The sequence below is a fragment of the Canis lupus genome, chromosome 5 (genome assembly GCF_011100685.1).
Source record: "Canis lupus familiaris isolate Mischka breed German Shepherd chromosome 5, alternate assembly UU_Cfam_GSD_1.0, whole genome shotgun sequence".
In the NCBI taxonomy this organism is placed as follows: Eukaryota; Metazoa; Chordata; class Mammalia; order Carnivora; family Canidae; genus Canis; species Canis lupus.
In genome coordinates, this window is record NC_049226.1 from 5,713,140 (window position 1) to 5,733,118 (window position 19,979).

The 19,979-nt window shown below is 49.8% G+C and overlaps 1 protein-coding gene across 7 annotated transcripts in view; it reads left to right on the forward strand.

Annotated features, from left to right (window-relative positions):
• The window catches only part of ARHGAP32 (Rho GTPase activating protein 32), a 291,250-nt gene extending 282,586 nt beyond the window's left edge, over positions 1-8,664 (forward strand). For all 7 annotated transcript variants that reach the window (XM_038535656.1, XM_038535655.1, XM_038535653.1 and 4 more), the window contains 2 exons: positions 20-1,002; positions 2,585-8,664. In XM_038535656.1, the coding sequence (XP_038391584.1) occupies positions 20-1,002; positions 2,585-4,837 (3,236 nt within the window). In that variant the 3' untranslated portion in view covers positions 4,838-8,664. The remainder of the gene's footprint in view (positions 1-19; positions 1,003-2,584) is intronic.
• Positions 8,665-19,979: the final 11,315 nt, after the last annotated feature.

Consider the following 19,979-nt stretch of genomic DNA (forward strand, 5'->3'; position numbering starts at 1 on the left):
TTTCCCAATTTCCCACCAGGAGCAGTTTCCCATGACCCCCCTCAGGAGTCCGTTCCTGTCAGTTCAGTCTCTCTTATCCCACCACCACCGCCTCCGAAAAACGTTGCCCGCCTGTTGGCGCTGGCATTAGCTGAGTCTGCGCAGCAAGCCTCAACTCAGTCACTGAAGAGACCAGGGACTTCTCAGGCTGCTTATACAAACTATGGAGACCTAGCAGTAGCTGCACCGGAAGATCACCTGCCTAGCTCCTACTCTAGCGTTACTCTAGATAAAGCCTATTTCCAAACTGATAGGCCAGCAGAGGAGTTCCACCTCCAGAGCAGTGTATCGGGGAACTGTGACCAGCCCACGCCAGAGACAGCCACCATTGGGAGCCACACTCATGCCAGTGCGACTGAATCTGGGGAACAGCTGCACCAGGTTGACTTCCCAGGGAATCATCCACATCGGACCTATTTATCTGGGGACCCAGAAAAGGCCAGAATCACTTCAGTTCCCTTAACAGACTCCAAGTCTGATGATCACCTAAGTTTCCCTGAAGCCCAATCTGGGAAGACCAGTATGCCAACTGTCTCCTTTCTGGATCAGGACCAGTCTCAGCTTCATTTCTACAGCGGAGATCAGCCTCCTTCTTACCTTGGTGCATGCGTGGATAAGCCCCATCACCCGTCAGAACTTGCAGACAAATCTCCCACACCTTCTGGTTTGCCTCGGGACAAAATCTACCCTCCTTCTGGGTCCCCCGAAGAGAAGGCCAGCACGGCCACCGTGGCTTACATGACAACTGCTCCAGCAACAGCTGAAATCGGCACCAGGGAGGCCAACTGGGATGCGGTGGTTGAACAAGGCCCCACCACCGAGTTCGCTGCTGCCACCCTCCAGCGCGCTCCGAGAACTAACCGTCCCCTTCCTCCGCCTCCTTCCCAGAGGCCAGCGGAGCAGCTGCCGGGCCTGGGGCAGGTACAAGCAGCAGCCAGCGTAGGACTGAGTAATTCCCACAAGGTAAGGAGGGGAGGGGGTCAGGGAGATGAAATAGACTTTTTTCCGAAGGTATGTCACTTTTCAGCAGGGTGTGCTGTCACTTTTGAGTCACACAGGCCATTTCTGTTGAGTCCTGAGGCAGGTTTCCGTGAAACATTTCCTGTCTGAGGTTGGACCCTGCCTTTACCTTGATGCCAGTTTTTCTCTGAGAGAGGAGCAGTTACTCAGGGACTCTAGGTTAACTATACCTGCTGCTTCCTAAAGCATCTAGGTAGTTTATTCACAGCGATGCAGAGATCATGATCAAGTCAATCAGATTTTATTCACAGCGATGCAGAGATCATGATCAAGTCAATCAGATTGGGCTTCAGGTGTCAGGGCTGCAGGTCGCCCCACCCCCCTCCGTCACTGACTCATCGTGGCTTTAGGCAGGTCATTTAACCCACCCTGCGCCAGTGATTCACATCTGCGCAATGAATGTGCTTTGTTCTTGAGAATAAAGCCTTTTTCCTTGTAGACTTTTTTTTTTTAAAGACTTTATTTATTTATTCATGAGAGACAGAGAGAGAGAGAGAGAGAGAGAGAGGCAGAGACACAGGCAGAGGGAAAAGCAGGCTCCATGTAGGGAGCCCGATGTGGGGCTCGATCCCTGGTCTCCAGGATTACGCCCTGGTCCGAAGGCAGACGCAAAACCACTGAGCCACCCAGGGATCTCCTTGTAGACTTTTTAGAAATGTAAGAGATGACAGTGTCTTAGGTCTTTTTTGTCATTTTCTTAACATAAACCAGCAGGTTGTTCTGTAGTCAAGCATCTGCTTAGAGGAGAGAATATTGTATGTAGAATGCTGAGAATGTCTTTCTGACTTTCTCATGCTTTAGAAAAGTGCCCCACATGCTTTGTGGTCACCTCGAACTGAAGAGACTTCAGTATGTCGGCTTTAGTGGAGGATGATGCTATTTCTAGCAACTGCTTCTCAAGGATAGCATATTTGCAGCATTGCAGTGAGGATCATGTTTGACTTCAGTTGCTACAGACCAGGGTGGAGTAGAAAGTGGGGAGAGACCGTAGCCGATTAATTTGAATGGCGCATCAGACAAGTCACCTCATTACCCTTCCCTAGATTGGTGGGAGGTGCTTACACTGCTCACGACGTATAGCCGTGAGCCACTTCACAAATCTGTCTAGCTAGAATCAACTCTTCTTGTTTAACAAAATGTTCTTGGTGTTGAGACCGAGCTAGACAGGTAGACCCGGTATATGGTTTTAAGCGTGACTATACCTTAAACCTCTGTTTTGGTCTGCACGTTGAGATAATGTCAGGGCAACCTCGTCTCATGTTTAAAGCTTATCACGAATTAAAACTCTTTTCCAAAGATGGTAATGGCTGTTATACCAGGTGGCAGCACAGACCTTTTCCTGGTGGTGAGGACAGACTGGCCTCCTGTCTTGTCCAGGGCCACCACGTGGCTTGGGAAGTTTCAAGCTGCTACCCAAATAGCCTCCACTTGTGGGTTACAGATTGAAGATCCCACACTTGTGGGCTACAGATCCCACAGAGGGGAGCATAAACAGCAAGCTCATAATATGATCATCTTTCCACAGGTTCAGGTAGTTCCAGCTCCGGAGAGACCACTTGAACCCAGAGCCAGGGATGACCCCACACCTGCCCTTGTCAGCGATGGCAGCGCAGCTGCTCAGTGTCCCGCCTCTGCTCCTGCCGTGCAGCCAAGCCTTCCCGAAAAGTTGCGGGAAGGTGCCCGGGCCCCACCGCTGCACCTGCGTGCTGAGTCTGTCCCCGTGTACCCCTCTTGTGGCTTTCCCGCACCAGCTCCCCCCACCAGGACAATGGAGAGTAAAATCGCCGCCGCCGTACACTCCAGCAGCACAGATGCTCCCAGCACTTCCAGTTACCACCCCTTTGTCACCGCGTCCTCAGCTTCCGTGGACGATGTTCTCCCTCTACCACTCCCTGTCCCACAGCCCAAGCATGCTTCTCAGAAAACGACCTACTCCACCTTTGCGAGGCCTGACGTCACCGCCGAACCCTTCGGTCCAGAAAACTGTTTGCATTTCAGTATGACTCCAAACTGCCAGTACCGTCCCCAGAGCGTACCTCCACATCATAATAAGTTGGAGCAGCACCAGGTGTATGGTTCCCGGTCAGAGCCGCCAGCCTCCATGGGCCCTCGTTATAACACATACGTGGCCCCGGGAAGAAACGCGTCCGGACATCACCCCAAGCCGTGCAGCCGAGTGGAGTACGTGTCTTCCCTGGGCTCCACACTTCGGAGTAGTTGTTACCCTGAAGACATTCCCTCATACCCTACCATCCGGAGGGTGCAGTCTCTCCATGCCCCTCCGTCTTCCATGATCCGCTCCGTTCCCATTTCACGGACAGAAGTTCCCCCGGATGATGAACCGGCCTACTGCCCACGACCCCTGTACCAGTATAAGCCATATCAGTCCTCCCAGGCCCGCTCAGATTACCACGTCACTCAGCTTCAGCCTTACTTTGAGAACGGTCGGGTCCACTACAGGTACAGCCCATACTCGAGTTCCTCTAGTTCCTATTACAGCCCAGAAGGAGCCCTGTGTGACGTGGATGCGTATGGCACGGTGCAGCTGAGGCCCCTCCACCGCCTACCCAATCGCGACTTTGCCTTCTACAACCCTAGGCTGCAAGGAAAGAACTTGTACGGTTACGCTGGTTTGCTCCCGCGCCCCCGGGCCAACATGACTGGCTATTTCTCTGGTAATGACCACAACGTAGTCAACATGCCTCCGACGGCTGATGTAAAGCACGCTTACACCTCGTGGGATCTTGAGGACATGGAGAAATACCGCATGCAATCCATCCGGAGAGAGAGCCGCGCTCGGCAGAAGGTGAAGGGGCCCGTTATGTCCCAGTATGATAACATGAGCCCGGCCGTGCAGGATGACCTGGGTGGGATCTATGTCATCCACCTCCGTAGTAAATCCGATCCTGGGAAAACTGGACTTCTCTCGGTGGCAGAGGGAAAGGACGGGCGGCACACAACCAAAGCCGTCAGCCCCGAAGGAGAGGACCGCTTCTATAGGAAGCATCCAGAGCCAGAGTTCGATAGAGCCCACCACCACGGAGGATATGGCAACGGACAGTCAGAGAAACCCACCCTCCCTCAGAAGCAGAGCAGCCTCAGGAACAGGAAGCCTCACGACATGGGTTGTAGCCTCCCTGAGCACAGGGCACACCAGGACGCAAGCCATAGGCAGTTATGTGAGTCAAAAAATGGGCCACCGTACCCCCAAGGAACTGGCCAGTTAGATTATGGGCCCAAAGGGATTCCAGACGCTTCCGAGCCAGTCAGCTACCATAACTCTGGAGGGAAATACATTCCGTCGGGGCAGGAGTCTCTCAGACTGAACCACAAAGAGGTGAGGCTCTCCAAAGAGCTGGAGAGGCCTCGGGCCAGGCAACCTCCCGCCCCAGAGAAACACTCCAGAGACTGCTACAAGGAGGACGAACATCTCACCCAGTCCGTCGTCCCACCCCCGAAACCAGAGAGGAGTCATAGCCTGAAACTCCATCACACCCAGAATGTGGAGAGGGACCCCGGTGCGCTCTACCAGTACCAGACACATGGCAAGCGCCAGAGCAGTATGACTGTTGTGTCCCAGTATGATAACCTGGAGGGCTACCACTCCCCACCCCAGCACCAGCGAGGAGGCTTTGGAGGAGGAGCAATGGGGACGTACATGCCCTCTGGCTTTCCCCACCCGCAGAACAGGACATATGCTACAGCTTTGGGTCAGGGGGCCTTCCTGCCCACAGAGTTGTCCTTGCAGCACCCTGAAACACAGATCCATGCAGAATGAGCCCTGGAGCAATAGAGTTGAAGCAGCCTCTGCTGGACAGTGGACTGTTCTATTTTTTTCAGTAACCAAAAAGATTAAAAGAAAAAAAAAAGCTACAATCCACCCTCCCCTGACCACATTAAAAAAAAAAAAAAAGAAAGAAAAAAAAATCACCATCTTTTTCCCTCTTCCCTGCTTCATTATCATTTTCCATCTCTAGACTGTGATTTTTGTCATTAAAAAAGATCTGAATGATTGTAAAGCACTGTGTTGAAAACCTAGTGAAGAAATTTGTCACAGACCATACTTGCCATATGGGGCTAATTTGTCAGAGCCTGAGGACTGCCTTTAACTGAATTTGAATTTACCTTTGTCCTTCTTAGTATTTGCTATATAGCGCAGAGCGGTTTATGTCTAGTTCCGGGGTAGGCTTTTGCATTTTCCGTTGCATTCCTACTGACATACTAGCCATGCAGCTTGCCCAGGTCGACACTCGGTTTTTATCACTTCATTCTCCCTGACTTTGAAGGGTCTCGTGTGTTAAATTAGAACAGAGGAACCCTGATCCTTCAGATGAGTCTGTCAGACAATTAGCACAGTATAATTTTTTAAAAAATAAATAAATAAATAAAGGACTGAAGACTTTAAGCATCTAATAAAGAGTCATCATAAAATATCAGGCCATTTAGACCCAGACTGAACCATGTTCTTTACGTTCTTAACTTCTCAGAGTCCTCCCTCGTAGTACAGTGGGCAGGCTGATGTCAACTGCAGAAGGGAAGGGATTCTAAAGTCGGGAGTAAAGAAACTTCTTAGGCAGAAGTCGGTGAACTTCATTAGCACCATGAAACCCTTTCAGTGCTTCTAACGTGTTGCCTGCCTTCAGTTTTTTTTTTTCCAATGATATTTGGTAAATTGCAATCCTAGTAAAACATTTCATGCCATTTGTTCTCCTAAAGCAACTTTTTCTTTTCTTTTCTTTTCCTTTTTTTTTTTTTTTTTTCCATTGGGGGGAGAAACAAACCCCAGCATGACTTGACTGGATAAATACACATAATTTATCATGATTACAAATTTACATGTTAATTTGTGTTTCTGAACCAGAGTACAGGTACCAGTTTCTTGGGAACTCTTAAAGTAGCTATGAAATTACTGGTTAGCAAACTGAAAGCCCCTGCAATAATTACACGTAGCACACCACCCCCATTTCACCAGTTGACGTCCTAAGGAATTCGTGTGCCGTTTGCTCCCTCTGCACTGGAGCGGTCACAATTTTACTGTAATTGCCATTTTTACACCAGCATTTCAGGTATAGTTCTTAAAACTCCGTGAGCATGTTAAACATGTGGAATACCCTGGACTTCCTTTTGAAAGTCACATTCCCGGTTCGACAGCGGTCTGGCCTGACTCCACTCCATCTCCGCACCAGCCCCCCACCCCCACCCCCAACATCCACGCCAGACCCACAAGGCAGTCCTATATTTACAAACACGTTTAAATTGTCATTGCATTCCATAACTCTCAATAATACTTGAGTTTTATACATTCACATGTTTTAAAAGCGCAGTTTGTAGAAGACACTAGGAGAATTTCATTCCATTTGCTGGATGATTGCTGCTCTGGCTTTTTAAGACTTGGAATTAACTTTTATTTAGAGCAAAGGAAGAAATCTTTTAAGAGGCTAAATTCATGCTGCTATTATTGCTGTGAAATTGTATAAAGATTAGGATTCATGCCAGTTCTTTTTTTTTTATTATTATTTAAAAGAAAATCATGTGATTGCATTTTAAGGGTTTATATTTAGAAAAAAAAATAAAGTTTTAAGAACACAGTTATTTATATGTGGAAATACTCTATAAGGTTTTCTTTTGTTTACCCAGAGAAATTCATTCAATAAGGATCATGGTAGCAGCCCTGACATACTGACCTGTGGAAGGTCTAGGAAATGTCTCTACATTACATATGCAGACCCAGTGGGAATAGAATCACAGTGTTAGGGAACCTGATAGGATCCTTCACACAAACACATCAAGTGCTATATACAGGAGTTTGATCTTTGGCGAATATGCAGCACTAACTTTTTTTTTTTTTTTTAACCTTAACCATCTTTGTGTCACGTAGGCAACCCATCGCCCCTCTGAGATCACACAAGCCCTGTAAGTTCTCACCAGCAGCATGGAGTGTAGGAAGGAGCCAGTATGACGAGGAGGTACAGAAGGAGTTAGGAACTGGGATCCCAGAAGGAAGCGGCTGAAGGAGTCCTGTCTAATTTTAATATTTGTGGATTTGTTGTCACACACATTGTTTACTCCTGAACCTAAGTCTCTTTTATGAAGACGGAGGTTAATTCCTCAGAACCAGTACTTTATTAATGTCCTGTGGGCTTAGAAATATCAGGTGGATATTTTGAATACAGAATAACAACTCAAATTTACTGGTATAATCGTGAAACACCGGCTTTAGGTAAAATCTAGAGTTGTTCCATTTAATGTACGTAGTGACAGCCTTAACTTTGGATTCAGTTTTTTTGAGGGACTTTGCCTGTATCTTTCCCTTTCTAATACTGTAGGGTAGAAACCTTGTGGCAGGTTACTGTGAGCCAGGCTAACTCAGCACAGTTCACATGGTGTGTGACTTCGCAAACAGTTAACAGTTCAAATTTTGACATGGAGCATTATGATCAAGGAAATGGAGCTGCCTTATGCATTAGACCCATAATTTAATTCTATTGGTATTTTCATAGCTGTGTCTCCAGATTGTATCTTTTTGGCAAAATTCTGATGTCACAGTTTGGTTTGATTGAAACAAATACTCCCTGGATGTCTGGCCAGAGACTTTGCTAACAGCCCCAGAGGTGCCACTTTCTTACTAATTTCATCTGAGCCTTATTGCTTTAATGTATTCAGTTTGCTTTTAAAGACGCAAATCCCCAGGATGGTCCCACCAATAGGGCCTGCACATTTTTAGAATGGCAAAGCATTTTTTAAAAGTTAGGGTCAGGTTGAAAACTTCTAAGACGACTCTGTTAAAGAGGGACCGTCAGATTGGGAATGGAGATAGAAGGGTAGGTAACCACATTTGAAGTGGCAATAGATGCATACGATGTAAATTGGAAATTTGCCCCTTGAGTGATAAAAGGAGCCTGCAGGGTCCATATATCTGTTCCCCGCTTTGTTTGTCAATCATCCTTCATTATGTTGGCAAAGTATCATCTGAGCAATGTGTGTAAGGAAATTATAATGAAAGCAAAAGTATGTCAGAAAAGTTACTTCCAAATGGTTAGAGGCATGTGATTTTCAGTACTGTGTGTTACGGAAACGTCAGGAATGGTATATTTTAATGTCAGTGTGCACAGAGGGTCTTTTTTCCTTTTCTGATTAGTAACTGTTAGTGTTCAAAGAATAAAAATGGTTGTTTTACAGTTTAGATTCTAAGGTAGCAAAACCTGATTTTTCAGCCATGACCTGCATGAGAGAAGCATCCTAGGAAGTCTTAGATCATACCTTTGAGTTCTTAACTTTAATTTATATAGTGTTTTTTTTATGTTTTAATATTTTTGTGAACTGGTGTAAATTGTTAATGCATATAAGCTTGTGTATTTTTGTAAATAGTTTTGTGATTTATTTCTTGACCCATATGTAAATATTTAGAGTCTCATTTCTTCAAAACTTATTTGAAGCTGAGTTGTGGGCTTGGGGTTTTGTTTGTTTCTTTGTTTTGGTTGGGGGAGGGGGGAGAGCAGAGATTTTGTACTCCAATAATCCAGATGGAGATATCTTGTGGTTTAAAGCAAATGTCCCACTGAAAGCAATTCAAATATCAACAAAATTATTTCAGGTTAAAACAGATTTCTTTGTGTATGTGTTTCCTTCTTGCCCTAATATGACTCTAACAAAATGGTAAAACTGGGGTTATTCAAAAAGGTACGTATATAACACATTATGATACCAAATGGCATACAGTATTTGAAGGAAGGGGTTTAATGTCTCCTGTTTATATCTGTTTGCCACAGTGTGCTGCCTGGCTGGGTTTTCTCCTGGTCACACGGGCTCTTTAGAACCACAGAGACCTGTCACCCTGTGCTGGAAAATCTCGAGAGAGTTGTTCCATCTAGGGCTGCCCGAACGAACCCACAGCCAGCTGCTGTGGCCTGACTCCCAATCTGCCAGTTTCTAGGAAACCAGAATTGTCTTCTGAGCTCAGGATGCTCCATAAGGGGATTCTAAATAACAACCATTATTTCTAAAGATTCTCTCAAAGCATCTTGGACATCCTGTTGACCTTTCAGAGAGAAATGACCAGAAAAGAGTCATCTCTTACAACCTGTGGCAAGCTGGTTCGTGGCAAACCCATTAGAGTATTTCAGTGACACAAGTACTGCAAGTAAGCTAGCTGCCTGGCAAGGGATCCAGAGTGTAGTGCTATGCTGAAGTCCTGCTCAAAAAGATTTTAGTATCAGGATTTTTTTTGAAGGAAGGAAAAAACCATGATACTGAGCTAATCAAGTCTTAGTTTCCTTATTGGGAGTCGTAAGTTATAAATCATTCTTCATTCTGAATTATTAGGGCCTTTACCCCCTTCTGCCTATAGTAGGAAAACTTGCCTGTTTTGTACAGATGACCCTGGAGAGCCATTTTCTTAAAAAATATATATATATATTTATTTATTCATGAGAACACAGGCAGAGGGAGAAGCAGGCTCCCTGCAGGGAGCCCGATGCGGGACTCGCTCCCAGGTCTCCAGGACCACACCCTGGGCTAAAGGCAGACGCTTAACCGCTGAGCCATCCAGGTGCTCCCACCCATTTTCTATATACCTGCACACCGCAGTACAGGCTATAAGCAAAGGTACAACCAGAACTCTCAGTAAACGTTCCAGACCTGAACACATTTCCCTTGGAACTGTCCTGATGGGATTAAAGAAAAGATCTGTGTGACATTTCCACTGGATCGCCTTAATTTTCTGGGACTCAAAGTTATTTACCAATAATTTCATCACCAAATTTCCTTCATATTGATAAAAATACGGTACTTGTTAAAATGTGTAGTCATTATTGAAGAATCTGTGGCAGACACACTGGTGGCATTTGAGACTTATAATTATGGTTCTGTGGGAAAAGGCACGTTTTAAAGTACTATTGACTCCCCATTACAGTGAATCCTTGGTCATCTACAACCACCTAAAACTAAGACATTTTAGTTGGTCATGTTTCTCACACAGTTGAGAGGGTATGTCTTAAAAAGAAAACGGTGATATTTAATTTTTATTTTAAATGTTTAAATTACTGCCAGAATATGTTTCAAACCACAAGCTTTGTTGCCATTATACCTAAAGACTCATCACTTATATGTATGGATTACCAGGCTATAGGGATACTCTCGGGGGCACACTGAGATGTGGGAGTGTCTGTTCTGTTCCAGGCACCCTACCACCACTCTCCTAGTATAGTCTTGCTTTTTAAATTTCCTATATCCTCTTTTTCTCTCTGCTGTCACTTCTCACTGTTGTCTGCAAACTACCTCTAAACCTTCCTCTTCCTCCAAAATAAATAACCTTGTCAAAACAGTGAGCAAAAGAAGTTCTGAACTGGGACCCGGAAAGACTTGGACTCTGTGCCCTCTATTTTTCATTATTTGGAGCCTCTTGCTCTTTTCTCCTAACAAAGTGCTGGAATAGCCAAGTTCCGGAAGTGAGATATTATTGCAGAAGATAAGATGTATGAGATATTACTGTATTAGAGGGGAGAATGAAACCAAGACCATGAGAGCTCTCCCTGCATGTGACATTCTGTGAGAGAGCTGTATGGTTAGACACCAGCATTTTTCCTGTTAATACTGTGAAGCATTTCTCTGTGTGAGTCCCTAGAGGATGTCTAGCATTTACCATGAACCCCAGGGGGGAGGAGGAGAAGTCTGTCATGTACACAGACCACTTCAGCTGTCCTTGAGTCTTTCAAGTAGTAGGGATTTTTTTTTTTTTAATTTCCTAAAAACAGTTTGAAAAACATCCTGAGATTTCTCAGCCACTTGTTCATATTTTAAACTGAGCAAGTAGCTCTTAAATTTATATGTATATAAAGCATCTGAAAAACCAGTTAAACATTAGGGTTTTTTTTTGAGCAATCACCAGATAGGCTGATTCAGTAGGTCTGGCCTGGACTCCGGAATCCACAGTTGTAGCAACCACTACATGTGATTCTGGTACAGATGGTTGATAAGTACTGATCTAGACAGCATTTTTTTTTTTTGTTTAGTTTAAATTCAATTTGCCAACATATAGTGTAACACCCAGTGTAGACAGCATCTTTAATAGCTTTCTTCTAAAGAGAACCTATTTTTTTATTTAAGATTTTTTTGAAATTTATTCATGGGAGACACAGAGAGAGGCAGAGACACAGGCAGAGGGAGAAGCAGGCTCCATGTAGGGAGCCCGATGTGGGGCTCGATCCCAGGGCCCTGGGATCACGGCCTGAGCCAAAGGCAAATGCTTAACCGCTGAGCCACCCAGGTGCCCCGAGAACCCATTTTCTACTTCATTTAGCTTTACCACTTTTTCTCATTTGTACCTTAGTCTCCTATCATTTTAGTGATACTGGAACACAAATTTATTCATTTTCCTGTCCCCAGTGGTTAAATAGTACGCCTAGATTCAACTATTTGTGACAATGACACATAGAAATTAGGACTAATTGAGCTGACAACATAGAAAACAACGTTCTCTGAAACTGGTAAAAACAATACTGAGGACCAGAGCATTGATTCCAGTTATCCATCTATATAGTTCTTTCACATGAGAGGCATGTAGGCCCATTAGGAAGTGTAGTTAATGCATGTTTACTATTCAGTCAGTCACCTGTTTCAAACACTGTATTCATGGGAAACAACTCTTAGAGCCAAGTGATGTGCTCTCCTTTCTCACCAAAACTTTGATAAAAATTACTAGCACGTAATTTGTTTATCTGGCTTTTTGGTTTTAGGTACCTTATCAATTGAGGGCAACAATGTAGCAACGTTTTTAGCAGGTAAGGACAACTAACCCTATGCTTCCTCTACTATAGTGCCAGTCAAGCATTTTACATCTATCAACTCATTTGTCCTCCTAGCCCGTCGCTTTACAGATGAAGCCAAGACACAAGGTTGAACCCTTTGCCCGCTGTCAACCAGTGAGTGAGCGGTGGAGCTGAAACTCGGGCCCAGGCACTCTCGATGTGAGTCTATGCTCTAATCAAAGCAGACTTTGAAGTTAGGTAGCTGAATCCTGACTTGCTACTGACTAATTCTAAAACCCTCCCGGAGCTACTAAGCCCTCCTAAAACTACATCTGCAACGCTCAACTGAGCCATGACTCGCTCAGCTCTGAAATGCCCAGTTAGGTACCCGGGTCTCTGGAGGGGTTGGGGAGGAGAGCAGAACCCAGCAGCCCTCGGCCAGGGTACTCAGCTCACCGCAGTCACAGGAAAGAGGGCTCTACGATGCTTAGGTAACTGTCCTTAAGAATTTAAGGAGGCAAAAAAAAAAAAAAAAAGAAATTTAAGGAGGCAATTGTAATTTGGCTCAACGGAGTCAAGAACCGGAAGGTCTCACATAGTTGACAGACCTCTTTCAGGAAGAGTCTTGAGTCCTAAGTGGACATGCAAGACATAACTTGGGGGCTAAAATGAACCCTCACAGTGAAGCTCGGAGCACGACCTGGGAGTGAAAAAAAGCCCTAGTTTTTTGAAAGCATTTTGCAGTTATTCAGTAAATACCTTTACGTAGACAGCGCTGGTGATTACGGGAATCACGTGCACCTTCTGCACGGGAGCTACGGCCTCTCCATGTCACACCGGTGACTCCGCAGCTCAGGGAGCCGGTCTTAGGGACAGTTGCCAGCTGCGCCGTCTGGGCCAGCGGAGTCCCTCCCTGCAGGCTCCACTTGTCACACTGCCCTGAGTGTTGGTGAGCGTGCCCCGGGTTGATGCGAAGAATCCCTGCTGAAGAGACGTGGCCTTGATGGTCTCCAGTGTTAAATGGTAATACTTGGTAAAGAGCAAGGGACCTTGCCCTTATTCTTAAACACACATACATTTTTCTTGATTCAAAAAGTGTTAAAGCAAAGTGACCATCCAGAGAAGAGAGTAGATGGATAGTAGTAACTAATAGTTCTAACCATTTATTGATCGATTGTCAGGTGCCAGGCTATCCTATGTGTTTCTACATGTATTAATATAACTCCGTCTTCATGACAATTATGTGACGTAGCACTACTACTTTGATTGCCACTTTACAGATAATGAATCTGAGGCCCAAACTCTCTGACGCCGGAGCCTGTAGCTTATGTTTTTGTTTGTTTGTTTGTTTAGGGGGAGAGAGAGCCCAGGGGAGGGTAGGGTACCGGCAGAGGGGGAGAGAGAGAGAGAGAGAGAGAGAGAGAGAGAGAGAGAGAGAACGTTAAGCAGACTCCGCTGTGAGCGTGGAGCTGGACACAGGGCTCGATCTCACAACTCTGAGATCACAACCTGATCTGACGTCAAGAGTCAGACACTTAACCTACTGAGCCACCCAGGCACCTTATTTCTTTGTTTTAAGGAGGCTTCACACCCAGTGGGAGCCCAACGTGGGGCCTGACCTCAGGACCCTGAGATCAAGACCTGAGCTGAGATCAAGAGAGAGAGCCTTAACCAATGAAGCCCACCAGGTGCCCTGAGCCTGCCATTTTCATCCCTGCGCTATGCCACCTGCCCACAGTGGATCTTCAAAGGCTACGAACACCCTAACCCAGACATGCGCACACCATGCTATTGAATCACAGGGGAACCCACTCCTCCCTCCCGGGCAAGGCTGGGCCTACGCTGTAGTAGCACCATCACAGTCTCGGTACCTTGACACACAAACTCGTGTATTTCCTGCTTGAGCAAAATCTGCTGCAGGTCCAGGTGACTGAGGGTGACGGTCCTCTGTGTGGCCACTCAGCAATCGGGGTGAGGGCGGCTTCCCCATCCCTTAGCCACATCGTCTGAAGCACATTCCTGGAAAGCTGGGGAGGTGGGGGGGAGCCCAGGGGGCCTCACACACACGGTTCAAGCAGCGCACACCGTTCCTGCTCAGAGCTCACGAGCCAGAAGTAGTTTCGGTGTCGTGTCCGAAGCCGGGGAAGGGCGCAGGCTCAGGGCAGCTCGCCACGCGCCGGAGGGAGGGCCCGGCAGGGCAGCGGCGGGCGGCACGCGTGGGCCACGGCGCCTGGCCTGCCCTCGGATGGTCCCTCCCCGTCCATCCGCTGCAGACCACCATGTCACAGTGCCCGAAACTACTGCCGTGGTCGCGGGCCCCTGGGACAAGGTCAGGGGACGATAGTTCTCTGGACAAAAAGAGGTTGGAGGGGCAACCACTGGTTGGCAGGCCTCCTGGTGAGGTGTCCCTTGGGGGGGCCCAGAATGGTAGCAAGAAGTTGGCCCTGCACCCACAGACAGGCGTCTGATGGTAGGTTGGGGAAGAGCTTCTGGAAGCAAAGAGACGGCAAAGAGTCGCTTCCAGGGAAGTGGAGGAGGGCTGGCAGAGGGGCAGGGCGCCCTGGGAACGCGTTGGAGACCCAAATCCCGCCACCCTCCCTCTGCTCTGTCGCTGGCCTCACGGACCCCCTCCTTCCACAGTCGGGCCACGTCCACTTCCACCTCAGGCCACCATTCCTCCCGCAGCAACGCTCAGCCCCACGTGTGCATGTGACTTGCTCTTTCACTTCCAGTCTTTGCCCAGGTGTCGCCCTCTTGGAAGACTTCCTTGACCACGCTCTAAAACAGCACCCCCGGGACCCTCAATCCACTTGCTCTTCTTTCCCGTGCTCCCTCCGCGTGATTAGCTCTCCCTCCTCCAGAGTGTGAACCCCAAGAGCACAGAACTTTGTCGGACCCTAGGCCTGAAACAGTGCGACAGCCATGTGTGCGTCCGCGCTCGTTGAGCAGAGGTACCGATGGGTCTGTTCCCCACAATAATGCAGGGAAGGCAGGTCCTCAGAAACCCCTGTCTGGGCCCTGGAATAGGACCGCTCATCTTCCTTCAGCGGCAAGGATGAACCCAGCGTCCCTTCTCTGCTTGACCTTTGCACTAGCTGTGTTGCTTGATGGCCCAAAGGAGCACACGCGGGCTTCGATGACCTCCTGCTGCCAGGGTGCTAGAAACTAGGGTGAGAACTAATCAGGAAATCTTTTTAAAGGAGGTCAGTTTTGAAAATTGTTTGGAAAGTAGTGAGGGGAAGTTACCTGGAGGAGAAGAACGGAGATGTTCTGAGTGTCCAGGGGGACTTCGTTCCCACACTCTCGTCCGCCCTACAGAGCACCTGACGTAGGGTGTGGGCCTGAGAAGATGTAAGGAACCCAGGTCGTGGCAACTTTGGAAGAGAAGGGGAAACTGAGGCTTGAATAGTGTTCACCCAACACCCGGAATGAGTACGTAAATGAGTTAGTCCCCGAGAGATCTCCTCTAAGCTCTGTGAGGTTAAAGGAAACAATGAAAATATTCACCATGTTCCCTAGACCCTACAGGATGAAGTTACAGGAGGTCAGAGGCCTCGGAAGCCTCGAGAATGCTCTGGCAGTAATTGCCACGGACTGTGGATTTCACTGCTGGCCCCCCCTCCTGGGGGAGAAGCGGCCTCCTCGCTTGGTCCTCTCATGCCGCTCGGGCTCCTCGCCTTGGTTGTGGGAGAGATGGTTCTCTCCCGGCCAGATCTCCTTACTAGCGGCCGGGGACTGTCTCGGCTTTTTTATTTTTTTATGGCCCTTTCCTTTAAAACAACAACAACAAAACACCCAAAGCAAACCCTAAAACATGTCGAGGAGCCCCCCAAGCCCTGGCACTGGGCAGGCGTGCCCGCCGTGGGACCCGCGTGTACCTCGCCACCCTCGAAGCAGGCGACTTGGCCAGGATCGCTGGCAGCCGTCACCCTCCCACTCTCAGGGAACCCTGGCTCCCGCGCAGGTTCCCATCTTACACAGATGGCCCGTGCGGACGCCTCTCAGATACGGGGACGTCCGTCCAAAGGCTGGCTCGTGGTCCAGGGAGGTACCTGCCGCCCTTCCCCGGGCTCCCCCGGGGGCCTCAGCGGCGTGTGCAGCCAGCCCGCAGCCCCGGGTCACCCGGCAAGAGGGGCGACGTGGTGCGGGGGCCAGTGGCCTACGAGGGGGCCTTTACACACGGTGTCGGAGGAGCCGGGGGGCCCGGGCGTCGGGGGAGCTGGGGACCCAGGCGTCGGAGGAGCAGGGGCCCGGGTGTGGGGGGTGGCCAGCCGGTCTCCCAGCCAGACTGCGGGAGGTCCAGGTCCGAGTGGGCCTCAGGCTTCCAGCCCTGAGGGTTGGTGGCCGATGCCCCCCGGAGGCCGTTCGGGCACCGTGTGGTCTGCTGCCCGTGCGCACAGGCTCTTCCCCCGCTCCGGGCCCCCCAAGACTTCCAGGAGTGCTTTGGTCCAAGCTACTCCCTGCGGCGCCTCTGCGCCCCTCTCATGACAGTTGCACCCTGGCCTCTTTGGAGATCCCCGTAGAAGCCTGTTCCTGCCTCAGTTTCCTTGGATGGGCTCTTCTCGGCCTAGAATGCTCTTCTGATGGAGGCTCCCTGTGCTCAGGGACCCGGCACCAGGGAGGCCGTCCTCAGCGTCCCCGTGGGGTAGCTGCTGTCCTAACACTCTAAGTGGCGCTCGTCACTCAGGAACCATTGGCAACGACGTGCGGCTGCGCTCGGCCCGCTCCTCCCTAATCTGCAGGCCCCACGGGCGCCCGGCCCCGCGCACGGGCGGGTGACGCGACAAGGACGGGGTGGTGGGGCTGGGAACCTGCCAGAACTCTTACTCTGCCCACGCGGCCCCGGGGAGAGGCTGAGCTAGGGTAGTGGGGTGTCTGGGCTGTCCCGCGCCGGCACCACGGGGCCACCAGATGGTGCTGTCCACACACTTTTCATTCGCAAACCTCCGTTTCTGGGACGTGTCCCCAGACCTCTGGCGATTCAGCAGGCTGCTGTCTGTCCCCTGGCCCCCCTCCCCCCCACTTCTGCAAGAGCAGCTTGGGGGGGGGCAGCGGCTGCAGCAAGTGCAGGGAGCTGGGGGGCAGCCTTGCCAGCGGCACGAGGGGAGGGCAGGAGGCAGCCGGGGACCCAGAGGGCACCTGTCCCCGGCTCGCCAGGGGGACTCGCCTCACGGCCGGAGCCCACGGTTTCAGAGGACGATCTGAGGCTGTTAAAGATGCTGCTGACGGGTGTTTGGGTGTTTTCTTCGGCAAGTGGCGCGAACCACCGGAGCCTGGCTCCCTGTCCCCAAGCAGAGGCCCGGCAGGGCCGCCCCGCAGCTCTCCAGGAGCCACTGAATTCAGCTGACTTAGGTGTCGGGGCACCGGCCAGAGGAACCCCCGGCAGGCCCGGTGTCACTCGAGACCAGGAGCCGTCCGTGCAGTTCCCCGTTGAGCCTCTGCAGGCCCCGCCTGTCCCTCCTGTGCCTGTCGGGGCTCCCCCGGCCCAGGCCGGGTCCCCCAGGTGCTGTGCCAGCACCTTCACCAGTAAGGGGCTCTCCCGACCCCACAGGCCCGCGACGAGGGTGCCCCACCCGCTCCTTGTGCAGGAGCACGCTGAGCTCGGGGACAGTACTCTCGCTGGGTCACAGAAACATTTATTCACGAAACGCTGCTTCAGAGCACAGTTCCGAAACGCCTAGCTGGACACGACGTGGGCTGCGTTTCGGGAATTTGGGGTTTGGTCGCAGCTTCTTTGCTTTTATTTTCATTTCTGATTTTTATTTACTCACTTTATTAAAGAGAGAGCAGGTGAGCAGGGTGGGGGGTGCGGGGGGCCGGGGGGAGACCAGCCTGTCCCACAGGCTCCACCCCAGACCCTGAGTCGTGGCCTGAGCTGAGTCGGGGAGGCAGCTGCGCAGCCGGGGAACCCCGGTGCCCCAGCTCCTTCCCCGTCACAGGTGTCCGGCGTGTTGAGCCCAGCCCATGCCACGGCGAATTGGAGGACCCGGCGCGGGCCGCGGCCCAGCTGCTCTATCCCTTGCATCCCCGGTCGCCTCATCTGTAAAATGGGGCCGGGACCTGCAGTCAGGACACTGAGATGCGCCGAGGGCCACCAGGGTGGTGGCCGGCCACAAGTCACCCCAGAAGGGGCAGGTGCTGTGGGAGTGAGGTGGGGGTGCCGGGGCCGCGAGGCCGGGTCCAGAGCCTCCCTGGAGCGAAGGTTTCCAGGCTGACGTGTACATTTGTAAACGTTGGTGAGAGTGGCTGCCACCTGCGGCGCCTCTGCCACGGGACTAACTCAAGTGACAGGTTTTCGAAGTCCCGTGGAATCCCAGGTCCTGGCACTGAAACATCAGCTCCCATCCACTTCCGAGTCCTATGGCCGAGGACCAACCTTTTTCAACTCATTTAGGTGTCTCCTCTGGGATTTGCCACCGAGTTTCCAACTCAAGGGCTACTTCTTGATTTTTCCATGTTAGGCCTCACGTGCGCACTTCCCACTGAGGAGGAGGAGGGTGACCTCTGGCTGGGCCGTGCCTGCTTGGTGCCCCATCCCCGCGCCCCGACACCCGCACGTGCACCCCACCGACAGTTTTCATTCTACTTACGGTGCAGAGCCCCTTGGCCGATGTCCAGTAGTGATCATGCGTATGAATTCACCTGTCAGCGTCGGCTGCCGGACCGTGCGCTCTTCTCCACGTGGTTCAGCGCCTCACACGCCGTTTCTGTGCGGTTCTCTGTTGGGAGAGCGGGAGTGAAGAGGGGGCCCCTGGAGCCCTCCTCTTCCCGCTCCCACCAGGTGGTTCCTGGCCTGCTTCACGCCGTGACTGCTGTGCGAATCCCCTCCACCTCTCTCTGCGGGCAATCTCTTATTTCCTGAATCTCACCTTCCTGTCTTATTTTATTCCCTCTTTGTGATGGAAAAAGATGCAAGGAATACAAGTTTTGTAACTTTGCATTTCCCCGCTGTCACCCTTTTTGATGGTTTGGATCCATATAGGATTCTAGACTGAAAATCAATTTCCCTGATACTTTGAATATCAGTTGTTTTTTTTTTTTTTTAATCCTCCGTGGCAACTCTAGCTGTCGAGAAGCCTGATGTCATTCTCTTTCTTGATCCTTATATGTGAACTACTTTCCTCTTCGGAAACTTGGAAACTTTTATGATCTCCTTCGTCCTGGTTTCCTGAATTTTAATGATGATGTATCTTCATGGGGCTCTTTTTAAACTAATGGTCCTGGGCACTCAGTGGTCCTTTCAAAGAGGAAACATATGGTCTTCAGTTCTGGAGATTCTAAAACATTTTCTTAAACTTTCCTAGTTATTTTCCAAGCACCTGTTATTTGGATGTTAGAACTTCTGGGTTGATCTTCGATTTGATTTCTCTTACCATTTTTCTTCTATTGTTCATCTGTGACATTTTGCTTTACTTGGTGGGACATTGACTCATTTAAAAATGAATCCTTAGGATGAATTTTTATACTTCTATATTTTTTGATTTCCAAGAATTCTTTCTTGTTCTTTGAGTGTTCTCATTTATCTCTTTTTGTTCTGATTAGTGGATCCAGGCAGGACCTTGCTCTCTAAAATATCAAGTGAGTTTTTATTATTTTTCTTCTGTCCCCTCCATTTCTTTTCCCCCTTAATTTTCTTTCATCTGTTTGCTTTTGTTTCTGTCTCCGACGTTAGACACTTCGCCTCCCTGACAATCAGCGGTTACCGATTCAAATCTGAATGAATCGTGTGCACACACCTGTGCACACACACGCAGACTGGAGGGTGTGTTGGGGAGACAAGGCTCACTGGCTCCTGAAGCAATGCACTTGGTAGGATCACGGCCCCCCGGAGGTGGCTGGTTCTAGCCCCTGGCACCTGTGACTGTGTTAGGTAAAGGGGAATTAAAGATTGCAAGTTGGCTGATCCTGAGATAGCTTCCCTGGGGCCCCAGTGTGGTCACAAGAAGCCTTAGAGGGAACGTAAGGGTCGCAGAAGAGAGCCAGGGGAAGGCTGTGGCCGAGGAAGCCGGGTGGGAGTGACGCCCTCTGAGAAGGACTCAACTCACCATAGCTGCTTAGATGATGGAGCCACGAGGGGCTGTGAGCCAAGGGATGCCAGAGGCCTCTGGAAGCTGGAAAAGGCAGGAAAATGGACTCTCCCCTAGAGGCTCCATCTGGCTTGATCCGTATACTTGA